The sequence below is a fragment of the Leptonotus elevatus genome, chromosome 10, assembly GCF_054856555.1.
Source record: "Leptonotus elevatus isolate MCC_2025b chromosome 10, RoL_Lele_1.0, whole genome shotgun sequence".
NCBI lineage: Eukaryota > Metazoa > Chordata > Actinopteri > Syngnathiformes > Syngnathidae > Leptonotus > Leptonotus elevatus.
This window is the reverse complement of record NC_141248.1, coordinates 10,423,361-10,446,356: the sequence shown is the minus strand read 5'-3', so window position 1 is coordinate 10,446,356 and position 22,996 is coordinate 10,423,361. Positions and strand designations below refer to the sequence as shown.

The 22,996-nt window shown below is 41.3% G+C and overlaps 2 protein-coding genes across 3 annotated transcripts in view; both read right to left on the bottom strand.

Annotated features, from left to right (window-relative positions):
* LOC147166997 (tensin-2-like) overlaps positions 1 to 9,443 on the bottom strand; it is a 31,082-nt gene extending 21,639 nt beyond the window's left edge. For both annotated transcript variants that reach the window (XM_086087373.1, XM_086087374.1), the window contains exons 1-2: positions 9,213 to 9,443; positions 5,307 to 5,981 (exon numbers count right to left, since the gene is read on the bottom strand). In XM_086087373.1, coding sequence (XP_085943499.1) covers positions 5,307 to 5,423 — 117 coding nt within the window. In that variant the 5' untranslated portion in view covers positions 5,424 to 5,981; positions 9,213 to 9,443. The remainder of the gene's footprint in view (positions 1 to 5,306; positions 5,982 to 9,212) is intronic.
* A 1,702-nt stretch (positions 9,444 to 11,145) lies between these two features.
* On the bottom strand, positions 11,146 to 22,073 carry LOC147166996 (eukaryotic translation initiation factor 4B-like). Its single transcript, XM_086086342.1, is given in 16 exon segments — positions 11,146 to 12,121; positions 12,321 to 12,393; positions 12,801 to 12,915; positions 14,553 to 14,590; positions 14,681 to 14,924; positions 15,029 to 15,117; positions 15,236 to 15,491; positions 15,582 to 15,761; positions 15,879 to 15,965; positions 17,209 to 17,355; positions 17,459 to 17,513; positions 17,640 to 17,756; positions 17,878 to 18,083; positions 19,953 to 20,076; positions 20,079 to 20,098; positions 22,061 to 22,073. Coding segments are annotated over 16 exon segments (1,833 nt in total). The 3' UTR covers positions 11,146 to 12,052.
* Between the last annotated feature and the right edge of the window lie 923 nt (positions 22,074 to 22,996).

Sequence of the window (22,996 nt, the reverse complement as noted above, 5' to 3'; positions counted from 1 at the left end):
TCACCTTTTTACATGCCACAACTAACATAATCAGCACATCTAAAACAAAACAAAAAAACATTCAGTTTAAAACATAGTTAGCGACTGCCACATATAAGCCAATTTGCTAGCATGAAAAAACTGTTACCAACGGTATTGTTATCTGTAAACAGTGTTTTAAGGTGCCACATATACTGTACTGCGTTACATTTTGTATTGGGCCACAAACAACGTGGCACAATTGTCAAGGAGGAAGCGGTTTGCTCTTGGCCGCTGTAGCTATAATACAAAGAAAGGAAACAGGCGAGGGATGAAATGAGAGAGTGGATATTTCAGAGGCTGTTGGCGCCATTCATCGATTGTTCTTGTGCATTTATGCAACAGACTGTCTCCAAAGGTTCATTTTTTCATCCACTGGTACATACCATATAGCATTATAAACACAGATAAAAGTATAATTGTAAAACACATACACACAAACACATATATATTACACAGACGTTGGACAAGAGAAATGAACACCCCCTAGGTTAGCTTAGCGCTAGCTAGCTAGTACGACAGACACGACATGGATGGACGGCGTGGATTTAAAACTTTAACAAAAGCGAAAAAACACGATATTTTAAACTAAAAAGAAAAAACAAAGTGATACAGACACAGTATAGTCATAATTGATGAGTCATAATTAATTTTTTCACAACTACTGTACCAAGTGAAATTGGACATTGTTGAACATGACCACATGCTCCAATAGAATGTCTTTCAGTATGAGTCATATAAAACCATTGAGTGTTTTTTTTGGGGTCCATGTTAGGCACAAGATTGTGCATTGATGTGCGAGTCTTACAGAGGAGTGGCTGCAAAATACCCTACCTGTACACTCATGTTTATTTTCCTTTAAAACAACTCAGTGCATTTCCTTAGCTCTGGAAAAACATTTTCTGTGTGGCCTAAATATTATTTGCGTTTTTCCAACGCCTGGATTTTCCTTACAAGAGGAGTATTTAACTCCAAACTCTAATACACAAGCACCTTTTGATTATCCCATCACTGCCCAGTTTCACTTGCACCCGCTTGAATTGTGAGCGCCTTCATTGCGATGCATTATAAAAGAGCACTTTCTCTAATGTGTTGTGAATGGACTATAAATCCTTTATGAATAGATATGCATAATGCATGAAATACCAACTTCTACCTTGAGCTTTTTTTTGGTTACGTAATGTGGACTGCACATTGTGCCATGTTGTTTTACCCCCTCAATAATGTGCATGTGTTTTTAATCCAATTGTGGTTGTTCTACTGGACAAAAGTGGTGCGTTTATAGGGTGGCTTCTCATTAGTTAGAGATGGTAAACATATATGAAAAATGCATTTAATTGACAAAACACACAAGAGATCGACACCTCATAGTTACAATCAATGGATTCTGTGTTACATACATAACCTGCGCTGCCAATTGCCAATAGTCAGGGACACCATCTACTGGACAGATGATCACAGTGCAGCTCAACCAGCAACCGTTTAAGATTGTCACGGCACTGCTTTTATGACTGTGCTGACGTTTGAATTGCCAGTCAGGTCGAATTAAATGTGTCCACTTTACACTCACAGATTAAATGACTCAGGGTAACATTTAGAAGGATAACTGAATGCTGTAAATAGTAATGGTGTTGCTCTAAAGCACAGCACGAAAATAGAGTAAATAGCACAAGTCATCACTTTAGCGGTACAATTCTATAACTATTTCCCATGTAATGAAGTTGTTTTCAATGGCATTGTGTAACAGTGAAAAGAAACTTCAGGGACGTTGCGTCTCCAGTGGATCCCATGACTATCATCAGCAGCCGTATTCAATTGGCGTGGTAAAGGACCCCACCCCACCCCTTTGGAGTTTTACAGCCAAAGTCCGTGTCATTCTCCAAGCATGTGAGACGACTGCACAGACATTTCCACTCTACTTCTCTGTTGTTTCACGCTTGCATTCCATGCTGTGTTCTTCTGTAGATGTGAATACGGGTTTCAATCGAAGATTAGCTATTGTTGAAGCTATGCGGTTCTGTGACATGCATGAGATATGCATGTCTTTTATAATTCACATCAAGGAGTTGACAATTTAAATTTGGTAGTTCCTCCAGCAGCAATTCCTTTTTGTAGGACTCTAAAATGGCCACTTAACAAAAAAGAATAGACATTCTTTGCTTTTTGAGGGGGATTTTGGATACTTTTAAAAACGTGATAAACATGGCTACTAAAATACTAGACTGGTAGTCCATCCATTTTCAGACCGACAACCATGTGTGGGAACTCAATGTATTGTAATACAGTGACCAATTTAAAATGTCTTATTCACATGCGACCACTCAAAAATGTAGCCAATACGAGTAGACAAATATGAGCTCAATCGTATATATTAGCCTACAGCATGTTTTCCATACAGTATATAAGGCATAAAACATTTTATAGTGACTTCAGTCTAATTATATTTTTTTTACACCCTTCAATTACAGATATTTGTTACCACGTTTTTCAAAAAAAATAAATAATAATAATAACTGATAGAGTACCGATAGCTCTACTACTTTTGATATATAAAATGTATTTAACACAAAGACAAAACAATGTCAACAAAACCATTTTTTCTGACATGATTAACTTCCGCAGTATAGCGCCAACTACTGCTGAGGAGGAATTTGTCAATATCAGAGTTTTTTTTGCCTTAAGTATCACTGGCTGGTATCGACAGTCTGCATGATAGCCGATACCTAAAGATAATGCATTTATCAGCGTGATACCAGTACCCGGTATCGGTACTCACCCATCCCTATTTTCGATGTTGGATTTAAGAATTAAGTGTCATTTCTAAGTCAATGTTTAAAAATGTCATGTAAGACTTTTTAAGGCTTCTGCGGAAACACGTCTATTTATCTAAGAATAATAACAGTCTCTTAGAAAGGGCCTTCACACTAGTGCTTGGACCCTAAAAATACACCGCTGCAACACACACACACACACACATACTGTAAATGAATACTTGAGTACCGTGACACACCCACTCCATGCTAAATGCATTGGCCTGTATGGGTTTCTTTTCGTGACACCTTACTAGTGATGACATACAGGAGTCTCACGCACACACATACACACACACAGTCTAGAAGGGACGGGAGCAGGTGGCAAGCCAGGAGTATGCTCCAGTTCAGGCAGGGTATTTATAACAGCACGAGTAAGGGCAGTCACCTCTAAAGAGCCACAAAAATTCTGAAAATAGGTGCGGGAATATGTTTGTTTGTGTGTGTGTGTGTGTGTATGTGTGAGGCAGAGAGGGAAGAAATCTGGACGGTACAATTGTATGGAATTAAAGAGTGCCGAGTCCACCCATTCTGCAGAGACCATGTTATCATAATTTGGCAGACTCAAACACACACACGTGCAAGGAAATTCACACACAAAAGCAGCTACATGTGATCTTGGGAATGTTTTGTTAAGGCCAGACTTCCATCACAGATGAGACACATGCGTTCCTAACACGTGCATAAAAGACAGTAAGGCGTTATATTGGTGATTTACGACTTACATAAAAAAGTTATTGTGATGCTCCAGCGCGCTACGGTGATACAATGTTATGTGAAGACCTCCCCCGCAAAACTGACACACTTTTTTTTTTTTTATTACAGGCTTCATAAAACTTTACCAGAAGCATCCATTCACAGCAGTGCGCGTGTGTGTGTGTCATTCCAAAGTAAAGCCACCAGACAGACAGACGACGGGTCGAACCCTGGATAGTAACCTACACCACCGCTTCTTTTTTGCCCTTGACCCCACGGGACATGATTAACAGCTATCACTGGACAGCTCTTTTTATCACTTTCGACGTTCACTATGTGGACAAAAGTTTTCCCGCACCTGGCCATTCCGTCTACAATGAGTCAACTGGTCAGTCCATCTGTAGTAGCTATTCAAGATTGTGCTTTTTTTCTTCTTCTTTTTTTTTACATTTGTGATGTTTCTTCACAATCATAGATCATCTCAAAGGTGTTTGATGGGATTCTTCCAAGCCAAATTCCTCCAACGTGCCTTTATGCAGTTGGGAATATATATTAGGGGTGTTAAAAAAAATCGATTCGGCAATATATCGCGATATTACAGCGCGCAATTCTCGAATCGATTCGATAATGCAGCCGAATCGATTTTTAAACATCATTTTTTTATGGGAATATTCAACAAAACGTCTTACTTAGGGTTAGGGTTCACATGTTAAGTATGGAAGAATGTTATATTAATGGAACATTAAGCCTTAATATTTTATTTCAATGCTGTTCAAACATGAAACAGATTGCAACAGATTGTTTGTTAAATAAAGTGGCTCAGTTATAAGCCTAAAATTTCAGATAAATAAATAAATTTCATACAAATCTTAAAGTGCACATGTACAAGTTTACGGATTAGTATTTTCTAAATTTTAGTAAAAAAAAAAAAAGCGCAATAATCATTTTATAGATTTATATCGGGATTAATCGGTATTGAATCGAATCGTAACCTATGAATCGTGATAAAAAATTGAATCGCCAGGTACTAGGCAATTCACACCCCTAATATATATATATATATATATATATAAAAGTGTCTGGAGGCTAGGCCTGATAAATTGAGAAATGTGTCTCAATACTTATGTCCCCATATAATAGGTGAATATTTCCCAAAATACACTGAAGGTTGATTGATCGCATTTCCTGTAACCACAATGTATCGCAGTGACTATTAGAAGTTTGGTCCAGCTTTCAACACATGGAGCCGACCTCTTCGAACTTTTGAGTTTTATGGCAAGTCATAAAAATTTGGGTGTGTGCTACAGCCACACACTTCAATGAAAAATGTGTGTGTGTTTTTTTTTTTATCGTCGCTCACCTGTCTCGTGTACATGCATAGTAAAAATTTGGAAGTTGTAATGGAACTCTATGAATACTGTAATATGTTCAAAGGAGCCGTGGAATTGGCCAAAATGACCTTAAAATGGCTGCTTTTGGACACGTGCTTGCAATTCGTAAAAATTATGAATACATAAATATAAACAAAAAATAATACTTAAATTGAATGTACAGTATACAAAAGACACATGAAGTCTTTTTTCCCTGCAAACGATACAAAATATACGCCTGTGAAGTCATCAGTCTACTCTAAAGGTACGGGAAACCCAGGAATAAAACTGCCTGCTACATTTCCAAGTAACAGAACAGCACCTGCCTTTGAATCTGCGACTAAGCAAGTGCTTTTCAAGTTATAAAACGAGTTGTTCACATGGCATGCTGCACAGTTGTTCCCCCACTCACCTCGGCAAGCTGCAGGATCTCAGGGAGTACCTCAGGGTCTGTCTTTAGAGCTGCGTCCTCGGGGTCAGCTTGGGGGTCCTTAATCCTTCTGGTGGCCAGGCTGTGAATGCACCCCATGTTTGCAGCCTTTGGTGACCCTTATCGCCAATTCTGTGCACCTGAAGAGAACCTCTTAAAAATCCACATCCGACGTCTGCGTCCACTTCCCCGACATGATCTGACCTCCCGTTCCTCTGACAGATGACTTCTTCTCGCTTCTCCTCTTACAACTCTTCCTGCCGCCCTCCACTCTCTCACAATTCGACTTTCCTCACTCTCAAAGCACGCGGCTGCACACTCAGCGCTTCCCGTCTCCCTATTCCACTTGCCAGCGCCTTCCTTCGCCTCTGAAGACCCTCGTGCGCGGCGACGCTCCTTGCCGCGCTCGCGCACACACCCTCCTGTCATCCGCCCTCTCGCCCCATCGGGCTCCTCTTGCCGTCTCTGCATGGGGGAGAAGGGGGCAGCTGTTTATGGCTCTTCCCCCGTTGGTTGGCTTTACTTCAAGCCCTCTCACTCTATCGCAGATAGAGCGGCTTTCAGGCAGCCCGTCCCTTCCAGACTCTTTCTTTCTTCGGGCTCTTCTTATTTGGCTGAGAGGAGTGCTTGACTTGATTTTAGTGTGCAGCTGTAGAGCTGCATCAAATAAATGGGGGGGGGGGGGATAAAAACATATTATTGATTTGAAAAGTACATGTGTATTCATCTTGAAATGAAGCAATAAAAAAAGAGAAGAGTTTTGTGGCACTTTAGTCCCTCGGGCAGGGTTGTGCGACTTAAATGATATGAGTGGGAGCACAATTTTCCTCAGCACTACTAAGCTGACACATATCCAATTTTTCTAAACAGATATATGACAAAATGCAATTTTAAATATGAACAAAATATGTGCATGTCTGTTTGTTTTTTTATTGAACCAATGTACATCACAGTATCTTAATATATTTGATGCTCAATGCCTGTATAAAAGACCCAGCCTCGGACAACAAACGGTTTGAACACTGTGATTTCTTTTTCCCAATGCAAAGAGCTCTCGTGTATAGTAATTATGATTCAAGGGCGGCACAAAACTGCTGTACAAGAAACCAACATTAAGTGCAAGAACTCACTTTGTGCATTTGTTTTTTTTTCTTCACAAAAATCAACTACAGTAATTTCTGGACTATAAGCCGCTACCTTTTTCACTTGCATTTGACCCCGCGGCTATTACAAAGGTGCGGCTTATCCGTCAGATCACAAGGGGGCGCACTATAAAGGAAGTGCAAGAGCGTCAGAAAGCAAGTGAGCCCAAATACAGTAGGAGAGACAGAACGAGAGCAAGACAATTTACATTATGGAAAAGAAAGTAGCGGGAACATTAAAACACCTGCGGCTTATAGTGCCGCTTATATGTGTAACAAACTCCAGTATTCCCCAAATTTAGCTAGAGCGGCTTATAGTCAGGTGCGCCTTGTAGTCCAGAAATTACTGTAAGTCAAAATTTGAATATTATTCAGGTACTATGTTTGTCCCAAATCCGCCAAAAATCAGTACTGTACTGCCTTTAGTCTTACACATATGATTAGTTCATCAGCAATCTCTGCAGAAGCCTGATAATGATCCTGATCATTCGAATCAGGCGTGTTGGAGGAGGCAAACATCTAAACCTGGCAGGAAAGTGGCTCTCAAGTACGGGAGTTTCCTATCCCTGGGGCAGTATGAGACCCGGAGTAAGCGCAGACATTACTGCCATTTAATGTGAATGGTGATATTACACTTTAATAGGGACCGGGCCGGCCTGCGAATGGCAAAAAATCCATGTATAATTGACGTCCATTGAAATTCACTGGAATTGCTTTTCTTAAATTTTTAAACCTAAAAAAATTATAATAATAATAATAAAAACGCTGATAAACCTACAATATACAGTTTACACAAAAAAATTGGGTTTAATCCCCCTCCCCCCCCAAAAAAAAACTAAAACTAAAAACTTGAGAAAATAAAAGTGAATGTGTGGGTGCCAAGACCCAAGTACAGAATGTGAGGATCCAATGTAGCACAGGTAATTCAGACCCCTCAAAAAATTAAATAAATAATCATAGGGCCACTGAGAGTGTAGTCAGCAGTTAGTTGCCCATTCCTGCCTTAGACTTTTGCTTGTAGATGCATTGCAAATTTATAAATGTCTTTGAAGAAAACAACATTTACAGTTTGACAAGTTAATTAGAGATAAAAAGAGTTAAAAAACTCATTGCATTACACCCTCTCAAACTGTGCCGTATCTTCCGTCCATCCATCCATCCATCATCTACCGCTTATCCGGGGGGTCAGGTCGCCGGACAGCCTGTGATGCAATGTTCAGGCGGCATCTTCCTCTGCCTTCGGAGACAACACACCACCAGGTGGTGATCAGTTGACCACGGTGAGAGCCGCAGAGCAGGTGTGGGCATACTTGTTGTGACAGTGATGAGGTGTGCTGTAGGTGTGACGGAGGAGTTCAAAGTGGAGGTGGGACTACATCAGGGATCAGGTCTGAGCCCCTTTTTGTTTGTTATGGTAAGGGACAGGATGACAGACGAGGATTCTCCATGGACTATGATAGAATCAGGAATGAGTACGTCAGAAGGACAGCACATGTTAGAGGTTTGGAGATAAAGTCAAAGAGGCCAGACTGAGATGGTTTGGACATTTCCAGAGTAAAGATAGTCAGTATATTGGCAGAAGGATGCTGAGTTTCCAAATGCCAGGCAGGAGGTCTGGAGGAAGACCAAAGAGGAGGTTTATGGATGTAGTTAAAGAGGACATGAAGGTAGTTGATGTGAGAACAGAGGATGCAGACGACGGGGTTCGATGGAGGCAACTGATACGCTGTGGCGACCCCTGAAGGGAAAAGCCGAAAGGAAAAGAAGAAGTAAAATCGTATGTATGGTGTCTTCTGTTGTGCCAATTACGAAAGTACTCTGAAAGTACTCCAAGATCGCAGCATCTTCGACAGGAAGGAGCAGAAATAGACTGACATCCATTCTTGATTCCTCTCCAGAGATGAAAACAATGATTGTCTGTGTGCTTAAAATTTTCAACACAACTCCCTCTCTATGTAACACACACTGCACTGTAATTCCTCAGACAAAACTCTTCTTTTAGCAGACCGTTGGGAGAGGAAAATTTCAAACAAGAAGTTCTTTCTACAAGCAAGTTTTAAGCGGCTCGAGGCGCTCTTTGGCTTTATAGGCGGGACCAACCCAAATAAATGAGGGTACAGCCCGTTAACTTGTTAAGATTTTGTTCCAGTCGGTCAGTCGCAGGCTTACTTTGATTGGTGATATCTTAGACCACTAAAAGAGTTGGGAAACGACACCGGGACCGGTTAGGCTAGTGGTGTCCAAATTACGGCTCAAGAGCCATTTGGGGTTAGTTGTGGTCAGCATTAGAAGTGTAGCTGTCGAAAAAGTGGAGAGACTTGTGTAATAGGAACTACCACTTGTACTAAGAAAGCATTTTCTATACATGCAAATACACAAATAAATTCCCAGTGGAAAACGAAGATGATTCAAACAGAAATAGTTTCCTCTACTTTCTGCTTGGTATCAAGGTATGATTTCACATGAATGTCCTTAAGCATGGTCAGCTGCTGGTTTTGGTTTTCAATGAGGAGATGTGTGGGTCTATTCGCGTAATTTTCAAAATGATGTTATATAAACAATTGATTGGTTTTGCGCTGTTTAATTGAAGAAATAAAAAAAGAAGAAGACAAAAGTGGCCCTTGTATTTTTCTGTCCTTGGAGGAAAAAGTTTGGACACCCCCGAGTTGGGCTGTCATATGCTGTGATGGGGAAGACTTTCGTCTGTATGTGTGTGTCTATGTGAGAGAAACAGCTGCTGACTCACATGGTGACACAGGTGGGCGCTGGAGCCGAATGGTCTACTTAATGAGTTCCCAACTTTTCCAGCGCTTGACCCAAATTGGGAATTTGGTTCCTGGCCACACTAAAATGCAATAAAACATCATGTGTTGCATAATAACACGAATTAATGAAGAGCATTGATAAAAGCATGTCACATTTGATGGGCAATAAGTTTAGCAACTTCAAAATAGGCTCATCTATAACTATCTATACACTAATTATTCCTCCCTACTTTAGCATTGGGCCAATCAAAAGCCCTTATGCTTATGATTGTGATCTAACCTCTTGGCATTTATGCAGCATTTCTAGCAGTTACTCTTTTTTCAGGTGAATTAAATATCGTGATATTTATTTAATATTACTTCAAGTTGCTACTTAAAATGTACGCTGAGATCTATGCATGCACATAAATGTAGTTTATCATCTGCAATCAAATGAAAGGTATCACATTTATGACTCTTGTAAATCAGTAAAAAAAAAGTTATGTGGCCAGCATGCTGACCTTCGTGCGTGCGTGTGTGTGTGTGATGAAGCTCAGCAGGATCCTTACCAGCTGCCACCAGGAGTCCAGGCTGCAGTGGGGGGCCCCGGCTGAAGAAACATTGTGGAAATGTCCTTGCAGACCACACGAAAAGAACATCAAGATGGCAAAAAGTTTTGCGACTGGTGATGGATGTCAACCATGTCATCATCCTGTGACTGACAGGACTTAAGAGAAGTCAATACAATAAAAATATATAGGCTTTAAATGTATTGTTTGATGATATTATTCCAATTACTTTTAGAGCAGCATGCACCGATAGGTTTGCTCGGTTGATTTTAATATGGTATTCCTATGTGCAGCCACACAGAAAGCACATTTTCATGTCCTGTAGTTACAATTGTGTGGACCAGATGATCAAAAGGCTTATTTATTTTACATTACAATGGTCTATGTTGCACATACAGTATAACTATGGCAGAGGTGGTGAGAATGTGGCAGATGTTTGGAATGATACAGGCTAAATGACCAAATACAGCATTTTTTTGTTGTTGCAAAATTCAGTTCTAAAGAACTATTAAAGAGAAGTTGACATTTAATAATTGGAGTGGGCAATCATTACGGGTTACCTACAATAAGATTAAATTAACCAGAAACACACAATAGCTACTCAATAAAAAATGGGATAAAAAGAATATTGGGGTAAAAGTGCTTTGGGGTTACCCAGACAATCTCAGGTTTTAAATAAAAGCCTTTTTTCCTCAAATAAGTTGAGAAATTAATAGAAACTATATACCTTAAACACCTTTTGGCATTCTCGCCATTTCTTCAGATAATCCGATTTTTTTATTTTGTATTAACTTCACTTTTCTAAAACTACAACGGCCTGACGAGCACTTCTTACGTACCATATTGTCACTTCGTTGGCAGTATTATATTTAGGGTTGAGCTCTGCTAACTGCGCTGGTGTGGCCACTCCAGACAGAATACCATCAGCAGCATATTTCTTCCGTATATAGTTCAATAGTTGGGAGGTGCAGGATAGCCTTCCTCTTATACACCAGTGAATGTGTGTGTGTATACAATGCTGTTGTAGATATTCCATTAAAAATCATTCACATTTTCTTAACTATTTCTGAACGTCAACTTCCTGGCTACTGTCAAAATTAAAGGCACAAATAAAAATCTGTGCAATTTCAGGTTATTGTAGGTGAGGGGGATGAAAAATATAATCTCACCACCTCTGGTCTTTTCCCACTGAAACAAAGAAAATCCTTTGAATGTACATAATTTCAACGTACATCGATTTCGCATGAGGGGAGGGGGATACTTGCGTAATTTAAGGATATATTACGAATACATTTTTCCAGCGCACCAGTCACACGTAAAAATGCAAGGCACTCATTGATTAAAGAAATAAACAGGTGGGAAAATGTGCTGTGTACTTAATGACACCCCTTTTATTGCAAGCGGGAAAAAAGGTCATGTCATGAAAACCTCCCACACTGCGGTCCTCACATGAGGAAGTCGAGAAGGATTTGTGGACAGCAGTGGAGGACGGGAAGACGGCCAGAAAGGAGAGCAGATAAGACCTTAATTGATGCGATGATTTCATCAGATGGTGTAGAAAGAGAACAAAGTCTGTACAATGATTAGGAGAGAACAATAATGGCACTTAAAGACTCGAGTTGAGTCGTGAGGCGGCGGCTGTTTGGTGTCATTCGGAGTGTAAGTGAATCACGTCAAAACATTTGTCGTACAGTGGCCATGTGACACATGGAAAACACTCCATGGGTTAGTTTTAGAATCAAAGTCAGTACTGGAAGACACGATTTGTGATTAGATTTAGAGAGAAGAGTTAAAAGGGTGATTTTTCAAATGACTAATAAAATGTATGAATTGATGTGGCCTTGTAGGAGGTACGCAAGTCTTGATTTAAATTTAAAAGTCAATTACGGTGCCATAGCTACATCATCTAGGATCAATCCACCGCACTTTTGATCCACAAATGTACAAATTCTTTCCCCCCCGACTTTTTCCATTTATTTATTACAATTTTTCAACATTATCCATCACATTTCAAGAGCTAAACACTTGTGTTTTCCCCCCACCCCAATTAAAACAAGTCCAGTCGGCGACTACTGTGTAGAACCTGAAAGAGTCCTCAAAGTGGGGCAGAGTTGAGCAGAGGAGGGAGAAAGGAAGGGAGATGAAGGGAAAGGACAGGTTTGAAGGAGGGAGGGCTGATTCCCCTCCCACCGGCTACTTCCACATGAGGAGAATATAAGCTATGTGAAATTATTATTCTTGTGTTCATTTGCTCCTCTTCTTTGCCGTCTTCTCTACTCCACATCCGCAGCGTCGTCTCCATCCATTAGCAATGCAGCGTATTTACTGGCTGAGCTGAACTTCTGAAACAGACAACCAATCAGGCATTCTCAGAAAATTGCGCTCATGCAAATCATTCAGGTACATTATTTAGTGCCTGCTGCTGGTGGTGGTAGATGGGTGAGCTGGACTAAAAATGTGGAGGAGGAGCCATTAACCTTCAGGAACTGCCTTTAGCAACTATGACAACTTCCAGAGTTCGATGCCCAGTGAAGGACTTACAGGGATTGGGGTTTCGTCGCCTTTCTTTGGCTCTGGCGGTGGTCTGGCGTCTCGGTCTCTTCTGTTATCCTTTCTACAGTCAGAATGAACCCGCAGGTGAACATTCATCAGCAGGACTCACAGAACGTGCAAAGGATACTCAAATAATAAAAAGAAAAGCTTAAACACTACAGGAGCACAAGCCATCCATTGGGATCATCTACAAGCTGCTATCAATCATAGTCAAAACTTGTTTTCTAGCTCATGCTATTGTGTTAATGTTCAGCACTCCAACTACCAACTGGATTGCGAGCATTTTTGGGGAGAAAATGCATTCAAACGTCCGCTGCCTAAGAGTTGAAAACGTCCACAACATTCAAAACAAAGGTCGCATCATCAGTTGTGTAGCTTAATGTGGGCCACTCTTTGCAGATGCCCTCATGCTAGCTCCCTGTCAGTTATTGTTAACAACTTAGAGTTGCTAAGCTTTAAGTAGCTGACCTGTCTGCCTCCTTTCTTCGGTCTCTGTTGGGACCCTCTCCTCGCCCTGCTCCAGGCCCACCTCGAGCCCGAGTTGGCACCCGGTCCCGGTGAGCACAGACGGCCTTGTTCTCATCTTAAAGGAGAAGCCAGACAGTTGAGAGAATGGTTGGACTGTAAACTGTCGACTCCCCTTACAACACACTACAGTAGAACGGCCCATCCGTTGCACTTGCTGATGAAGGGGCAATGAAAAAGAGCATTAAATGAGTTGGAATGATCGCTCCAGTGAGTTCCTATGTTACCCCTCCCTACAGCTTTCCACTTAGCTGTAGGCTCATAATTGATTACAGTGTCCCCCCGCTATTCGCGGGGAATTGAGACAGAGCCCTGCTAAAAAATAGCAAAAATAAGTAGATACTTGACAGCCCCACTAAAAATATTTTTATACTTGTATATATATATATATACCACAAGATGGCAGCCAAGGACTACTAGATCTAAATGAAGCTCATCACACTTCAACAGTTTCTTGCCACCAAGATGCCACCAAAGCAATACTTTTGTTTTGGCCTGAGCACAAAAACAGCGACTAGATGAGTTTCTCAGCGAATGACAGATGAATTTCTCAGGGGGAAAAAGTTAATAGGTGAATCCTCAAGTCTTGAATATGCTGGGCAACACTGTACAATTTTGCATTTTTAATCCGTATTTACAAAATGGCCCAATTCAAACAGCGAGGCTTTTGTGCATATTTCCAATGAAGCGCTTTTCATAAATGCCAACGGTTTATTAGCCCCCACACACCAGAGAAGCTTCACGAGGAAGAAATAGCTGTAAAATGTCTAGAAAAGTGAAATTACATTAATTTCCTTTCTGAAGCAACTACTAAAAATAAAAAAAACATTGCGGTAATAATCTTTCATTTTGTAATTCTGATGAGCTCTGTCATCAAATTTCACCACCGAGAGACTGTTAAATATGATGAAATATCATATATGAACAAAAAACCCTACCTTATTGTCCTGTCAGTTACTTCCATAGTACAGTGGAATCTTCAAAGACGAACAACATTTATTCTGTAATATGTGACCCAAGTTCTTCTCAGAAAAAAAAGTTATCATAGTAAATTAAACATATAGCCTGTTAGTTAAACCATCACCACTATAAAATCCAACTCTATATGTGTACTGCGAAAAAATAATAATAATGAAGACCATTACGTTACATAAGAGACTTTGTTGAAAATCCACCATAATGCGCTAAGTTCTTTTCATACGCCAATGTATGTTTAATCAAATGAAGCAACAAAGTTTCAATTGTCCATAACTCATAAATATCAATTGTTCCAACATAACTGTATGAGTTCTGGCCACGCAGGTGACTGTTCCACCGGCAATTAGCGGCGGATAGCAGACTGGTCTGGTGTGTTCTCCTCCCAAGTCACCACCTTTGTTCTAATTAAGGTTCCTCAATAGTCTTTAACTTGTAGGATGATAGAGTATTTCTAAAAGTATTAAATTACTCCACTAAAACCATATAATATTACATAACAAATGTAAAAGCCCAAAAAATGTGGTATACATTTTTTGACTTTTGTGTCATTTTGTTAACTCCAAATTGTACCAATTTTGAGGTGTTTTGACTTTGGTGGTATCACTGTACTCTTTTCAGCATTCGTAAAAAGAATACCTTTAAAATGCAGGCATGGTGAGCAGCAATGTTTTTTTTGTTTGCCCAGTTTATGTCCCCATGCTCAGCAGTGAGCCTTACCTTTTCCAGATCCTTGTTCATCTGCAGAATTTGAGGAGCTAAAGAGAGAAAAATATATTCAGGGTTTAATATAAAGTAGTATAACACCATCGACATACTTGATATAGGAATTGAAATTGTCCACCCACCTGAACTTTGGAGGAGCTGACCCTACAGGAGAGACTGGGGACCGCCCATCAGCTTCGGCAGAGCCGGCGGTGGCCGCACTTCTCTTGGCCCAAGCATTCTCTTTGGGGGGAGGTGCAGGCATCACCTTCAGCGGTTCCTTGGTGGGGGGAGGCTGTGCTGAGGGTGCAGGGGATGAGGACTCATCTTCCCTCCCGCTGAAAACCTCATTCTCACCGGAACGCTCGCTGTCTCGACACCGTGACCCTAGCCGAAGAAACCACGGGAAGCTTAACTTGTGTTGCGTGCTCGGGGCAAATTAAATTTCTATGTCCTGAAGTAAAAGTGTATGAAAATTAGATGAATTTCACCTCTGCCAGAGCCACTTCCTGGCTGGGAGGACTCACTTCCTGTACGAGATCGCTCCGTGTAACTTTCCTCATTTCGCCAGCTTGGGTCTCTGGACATAAAAGATTGATTCAAATGTTTAAGAATCTTAACGCAATTTATATTTTGCAATCCTTTCCATTTTAGCTTAACATAATTACAACAAATTTTAAAGCAAGACAACCACACACTTTCTGTCAGGACCCCGGCCCTTGTCCTCCTCCAACTGCCTCTGCAGCCTCTCTTCCTGTTTTTTCAGCCTCTCTTCTACCTCCCGTTCTTTGGCTGCCGTGTCAACTGGTTTGGCAGCACCAAAAATGGAGGAAGCCCTGCCGCTGGAGGTAGGTGCGGTGGCTGGGGCAGGTCCACCGCCGCCGGCACTGCTACTATCTTCGTCCTTGGGAACACTGCGGGGCTTTAGATTCAACTTGGGCCTCTGCTGGGAACCTGCAGGAACAACAAGCGTGATTTATATGGAGTGGTGATGCTCACTCCTTCAAAAACTAAGTACCACCATATTCTAAGCGCTGCACTCACCTTTATCCTCACGCCCCTCATCCCGTCGGTCGTATCGATCGTCACTGTAACGATCCTTGTCCCCATAACGATCTCGATCACCGAAACGGTCATTGCTACCTCGACTATCATCATAATCCCGACGGAAGCTACTGCCAAAGGCACGACGGCCTGCCCCCCCATCACCCCGAGAGTCATAACCTAGAAAACAGAGCAAAAGGAGAATTGAATAAAAATAAAAAATAAAAAATGAAGGATCATGATTGAAGCTTGAACAACAAACTCAAGGTCAAGCAGGTTTATCAGTTTATCGCTCACCTCCTCTATCATCATAGCGGTCACGGTAGCGGTCTCTCCCGCTGTCATAGTCCCGTCGCGGACCGGACTCATAACGATCCCGCGATCCTGGAAGAGATTTGTGATGGATCTAATTATTTAGGTAAACCAACACTTGTGTTTGTAGATCACATTCAAGTTTGGACAAAATAAATAACTTGTGCTACCTTTTCCACTGCACAGTGAAGCTACGCTAGTCTCAATTTGGGGCAGTTTTCCGCTTTAAAATGCAATAGTAACGCATTTACAGGAAACCGTTTATCTGTAGCTGCACTCGAGTACTTGAAATAGTAATTCCAAGTATCTAATTTTGCAAGAGGAAAAACACTATTTCCACAACAACAATTTCAACTTGTCACATTAACTCATTCGTTGCCATCCACGAATTAACTCGGGTTTTTAATCTAACCGCTCAGTGCCATCCACAAATTAACTCGGGTTTTTAATCTAACCGCTCAGTGCCATCCACAATTTAACTCGGGTTTTGTGGTTTTTTTTCCAATGCACTGGACATAGAACAACCTCATACAAGTCCCCAGCAACTATTGAGTTGGGGGTGTGGTTGCCAGTAGATGGCAACAGTAGCTATGATCAGAGCCAGCATGTGGGGGAGTAGAAAGCCCACGGTGGACAAGGAAGTAGGTGGAGCATGTGGAGGAGCATTAGCTTAAACATTTGTTAAGACGTGGGAAGCCACCGGGCGATCGCGTGTCTGTTTGACTTTCTCACTCACTAGCTGAAGCTTCCTGGGCAAACTGCATCAAGGTAGGGCGCCACATTGATCTAAAGAAGCCACACAGCAATTATCATATGGCTTTTTACTTGAAACGCCGCCGTCAAGCCACCGCCGTCTCCGAACTTTTGCGTTCACCGGATGCATCTTCTTGGACAAACGGCATCACGCCACGGATCAAAGAAACCACGCAACAAACATGCATCACTGGTCTTTTTACCAGAAACACCCCCTCAATGTATCTCCAGCCAGGGAACCATGCAATGAGTGTCCGCGCACGTCCCGTTGGATGCATCTTCGAGGGCAAGCTGTGACGCCGTGTAGGTAAGCACGGACTTGGTCCAATGCTAAATTTCATAACTTCAAGATGACTCCTTTCACTGTCCATCAGCCCACGTTATATGATGCCTATAATATCTATTGCCTCGTGAGTTATATAACGGTGCACGATAAGTAAAAGAAGAAAAAAACTGGTCGAGTCACTTCGGCAAAACCACTGAATAAATGAGTTAAACAACTGAACTTCCAATAAGCTAATGCTCAAGATCCAGTGTTCATACATTTTAAAATGTGACCTACTCTCTCCAAAGGCATCATCTCTCCTAGGCGGTGCATCGTCACTTTCTCCACTGGGCCGAGCCCTCCAGTCACTGTCTGTCTTGTCCGGGCCCATGTCTGCCATTCTACCACCGCGGTCTCGACCTCCCATCATTCCACCGTCTCTCTCTAAAGTAGAAAGACACCAGTATGGTACACATCAACAACAGGATAAGATTAGAAAAGACAGCATCACAGTACATCCCTGGGGGGGGGAATAAATATTTTGTACCTTTATCATTCGACTGGTCTGCTATATCCACACGGATCCTTCGGTTTCCCAGGTTCTTTAGATATAAAGAGAATGGCAGAAACAAATTAAAAATATATATTTTTTTACTGTAAGTCATGTTTGCTTTGGAATTAGTGCAGAGAACTTCACTTAAAAGTTCAACTACAGTGTGTTGCCTTACCTCCTCATTGAGACTTAAGGCCCTCAGGAGAGAATCTACATCATCAAACTCAGCATAGCCGAAACCCTTCAACCTATCTTGGTTGCTGGGTTCACGGGGCAGACGCACTGCGCTGATCTAGAGACAGACATAGCAGAATAAGTCAGCAACTCTCACTAACATCACATGCAACAATCTGAAAACTGCAAGGCTGCCCCAGTAATTCCATCTCTCTGATAGCATGCAAATATTTACTTACTGCCAAGCCGCGGAAGAAGTCTTTGATCGATTCTTCAGTGACATCATAGGGGAGGTTGCCGAGAAAGGCGGTGTACGGCGGGCTGCGGGGCAGTCGGGACCGGTCAATATTGGGCTCACGAGCTGAACGGGGGGCTGTGGGCAGGATGGACCGGTCAATGGGCGGGGCCCGGAATGAATCCTCATCTGTGTGCCATGAAGTTGACACTGAAAAGAAGAACAGAGGGAAACCGAATCACTCTAGCGTTAAAATTATTTTTGAACAACGTATTGGCATTTCGGAAGATACAAAAGGCTACTATCAAGGCCTGCCAGTTCTATTTGTGAAAGTCTAGAACAGACATGGGAAAAATACACTTTGAACTTTAAAGGGATTACACCACGGTATTTTAAGCCTTTCCCACAGTTAACTACAGGCATATAATGATTAGATCTTATCTTTAAAACCATGGCGATGGAATTTTTTAATTAAATATTTGATGTTTTGCAGGTTATTTTTCTAATGCGGATGTAAAACGCCTGGTTCAGTAAAACCCCGCCTCTCCTTGTGTGCTTGAGGCGCCCTTGGCGAGCTGGCTGCAGCCTGCTGTTGGAGCTCTGCGTTTGAAAACTCTGATTGGCCATGCAATGCAAGCCATCTATTCTTCAATAAAAAAAAATTAAAAAAAAGGCTCCTTGCCGCAAGAAATGGTGGAGGAAGAGGGGAGGAGAGGGAAGAAGAGAGAGGACAAAAGAAGGAGAAGAAGAAAAAAACCTGTGCAGGTCACAAACCGCCGACCTGGTGCTTACAGGGCGATCGCACTAACCACTACACTATTTCTTTGGTTAGGTTTAGCAGCGCAAAGATTTTACTTGTAGTTTACATAAGTGTCGGCCAGAACCTTTTCTAAGATTTTAAGACGGCCAATCGTTATTGCACTTTGGCTTGGCATTACTCTAGGATAATTGATAGCTTTGAATTCATTTGGACAGAATGTTTACTGATAAAGGCTACTTTTGTCACTAGCCCATGGAGGTCTCAGAGAAAGTGGGTGTGCATTTAGTCCGCAGAGGCAGTGCAGGGGTGGATCCGCTCCTAATGGCGTCAAAAAGTGCTAGCAGCTCGTTTTCTCAGGTTGGGAGGGGCTGGTGCTTGGAGAGCAGAATAACCTAAAATTTCTCATACAGGGGTGAATGGAGGAAAACACTTCGGCGATATTTTTAGTGAGGCATTTTAACATGGCTAAAAACTCCAAAAAGTAGATTTTTTCACTTTGTTGTCCCTTTAATATTAAATTAACATGGAACGACAGATTATATGTTGCAGTGGCTTTTGACTTCCATGCCAGTTTCTCCCATGGCCTCTTTGAAATTAATTGCGCAGGCTTTTTAATATGTCATGTTTCAAAATAATTTGGGAAAAGGAAGAAATCCTCTCTTTGGAAAAGGACAAAGACTATTTTTCACATCAAAATGAATTTGCAAAATTTAACTTAGTTTTGCTTTTTTAACCAAATATTAAAATTTCTTGTGTGTCATATTTTCTCCACTTGTACATGAAATTCTTGGCCAAGGCGTATACAAACTGAACATTTAATTTGTTGGATACTCTTTTCAAACAATAGCTCTGACTTGCGGTGAAAACCAAGTAGACAGCAAACTTATGCAATATGTGCTAACATTTACGCTGTTGTTCATCCAAGTAACTTCCATTTTTGTGTGTGTGCGCAGAGTACTATTACATTAGCATGTTTGTAATTTGATTATTCAGAACACAGCCTCATCCCCCAAAATATGGTGCAGATAAAAAAACATTTCCCCCAAAAAATAAATTATTGAAATCATATATACATCTTCTCTTTACAAATGTAGATGTTGAGTTTACAGTAAGTTAAAATTTAACAAACAAAGTTGTAGTTAGTAGACACTGAATGGACATTCAGTAATGTCTACAGAATGTGAATACAGATTGTTATTAAAGCAACACAGAAATCTGCTACCTAGAAGTGCATGTTCAACTCAACACTGTTAAAAAGTATTACAATTTCACTGGATAAAAAAAACAGTACATTGTTATCCATTTCAGTATGCGCTCACCATCTCCTCCATCCAAGTCATCTGTTTCATCAGCCCAGCTAGTGGTTTTGACGGGGTAGCTGGGAGCCGGGCTACTGCCTCCACTTTCGTCCGCCAAGAAGTCGGTGAGAGTGAGGGTCTTCGTCCCTTCTTATTCTTCTTCTTAGCTAAGGGAAGAACCACAAAGAGTTTGCACATTGTCATTGCATGCTATCAGGAAAATGGCTGCACATGGATGTCAATGAGGGGGTGTTGACATATTGAAAGGAACAATAATAATAAAAAAATTATTTTTAAATAATATTTCAGTGTTCTTAAACTGTAATCTATAGTGGAGAATGTCTTTTGGCTGCGTTTTCCGGGTGGATCATCTTAACTATTCATCCTCCATCCTATCAGTCAATCTGGAGAAATGTTTATGTAACGCAGTCGTGCACGCTCATTCCTAACTCATTTCAACTTGCTACGCATGTGGACCTTGACTGTTTATGTAGCAGGTGAGCTTCGGTTTTGGTCATTCATTGTAGCTCAACCAATCATACTTGTACGAGCGAAGCCGGCTGCAGAGACTGTAAAAAGAACTATGCATGCTCGGGGACGATGAACTCGCACACGCAGTCGCGCATGCTCCCGACATTTGACAGGCGTTTCCTCGAGAGCAGGTTTTTTTTTTTTAAGTGACAAGACGTTTGGCTTCTACTTTGAGATCCTTTGTTATGCCTTTATCACAGAGTACAGCTCTAGTGGTGAGGCATATAATGTTGGTTTGTTTCTCCAATAGCAATACAAGTCTATGTGTTAACATTGCTTCTGTGAAAATGTAATTTTCCACATGAAATGAAGTATGTACATATCAGAGAGTAACCTGGTAGTGGTAACCAACCAACTTCTAGTCCGCTTTGGCAGATACCATTTGTAAAGATGAGTCAAAACAACATCTTTATGTTTTGATTATAAAGAGTGTACAAAGAGTGGACATGAGAAATGAATAGTGACACTATCCAGACAGCATCCATGCATTGCAGAACATTCTATATTGTCTGAATGGCAAAGAAGTAAGTGCGAAAGCAGGGCTGATTTGTTTTGATCAGAGGCAGAAAAGAGAGGATAAAGCTGAATGGAAGCTTTATTGTGAATCCCAGATATTGTGCCATTCTTTAAATTGTACACAAATAGTATATTGTGCGATTGATAACGCATGCGTCACACACCACTTATCCCCTCTTCTACCTTATTGTGAATTTTTTATTTATTTTTAAGTCAGCCCTGCAACCATTTGACAGCACCGACACGTCACACGAGGGCTGTTATACGAGAACTTCGTTGCTAACTCTTATGAATCAGTGAGACAAGAACGATCCAGGTCCAACACGTGGCAGTAAAAAAAAACACCGACTTCATATATGCGACTCTTCCTAAAGATGCTAACCGCAGCTTAGTCAGCACAACGCGTGCTGACGGGGAGCGTATCCCTGCTGAGCTGGCTAGCTTTTACGGCCTAGCACACGTCGCGGCGCCACGAATCAAGTGCGCAGTCATCGCAGCAACATTTGACCGAAAAGACTGCGGACGTCCCGACAATGAAAGGCCACCACCGATCTTTGTGTCATTCGAGCTGAAGCGGTACCGCCGAGCGGATTTATTTCCGCACAGAGGCCGGGGAGAGCGGCCGCACACGTGGGGAGCGTTCTCGGATAGCCCGGGCTGGTCGGCCCAACCCCTCCTCCACTAAACGCGCTTGCGCCCGTTGCTGCTTGTAGTGTGCTCCGAGCTTTAGCTAGCCGTTTGCTAACACGTCATATAGCAACCAGGGGGTTTGTACTACAACATTAACAATCAATTATATAAAAAGACATGACAGTTCCGACTTGTTGCTTTAAAAAACACCAACATGTGCGTAAAATGTTCAAATGGAGCAAGTCGTAGCTTCGTGTAGTTACCCTCCTTCGGCGGTTTCGTATGCACCGGCTTAAAATAGCAACAGACCTATTTTCCGCACCAGACGACGACGGGGAAGTGAGCGAGGACGTACTTATAACTCCCAAACGCGAAGTGCCCGTTTATTCGTTGTTAAAACGGGCAGAATTCTACCCCAACCGACCCTGTCGGTTCACCCACATAAACCTCACCTGACGCCGCCATGTTGAAGAGCAAGTTTGCGGTAGTTCCCGGATGAAGGCGTCAGCGGGTTATTAACGGGAGCGCGCATCCGCGTTCACGAGTTTAGCTTCTCTCCTCCCTTGAACAGCATCCCCGATCCATCATGGCATCATTGACTTGTTGCCATGATTATCCTAGCATATTTACTAGATGTTGTGAAAGTACTCGCACTTTGTGTACATCATGTGAAAAAAAAGAGACCCCAAAAAAATGATTTTTTTTAATACACACTGAAATTTAAAGACCAAAGTACAATAATGTTTTTACAGTAAAATACCCATACATAGAATGCCCGTTTGTATAACTTGGCACAATGAAAGAAAAACGTCCCTACAATAGAACTGAATGATTTTGGAAAATAATCTAGTTGCACCCATGTGCAAAATTGCGATTTAATATGTGATTAGTTTTTCAAAGTCTTCTTCCCATGTATTATTATTATTATTATTATTATTAGAAACATAAGCAATGAATTAAAATAAAATAAATGCAAATGTCATATAAAATAAATGCAAATGTACCATAAATTGTTATGAAAGACTTTAATCACAGTTAACTTGTTAACTTTGCAGTCTTTTAAGCAGTCAATACGAAAACTTCCCAAAATTCAGATGACTGTTTTTACTTTATGACATGGATTGTAAACATACTTATAAATCTGACTTTAAAGGGCTGTGGGTGACGAAGGACGTCAGTTTCCGACAACTTCTAACCCCTAACTCTGTCATGCAAGACTAAATGCTGTAAATATTCAAGTAAACAATGAATCTCTTGATTCTGGAATTCACTTAATGGCTTTAAGAAGGGCCCATGTGATCTTTATTGTGACTGCACAAAATGACCTTTTATTTCTAATTATCCAGTTTACTGATTCAAAAGAATGCTTAATATTATTAGAATCAACT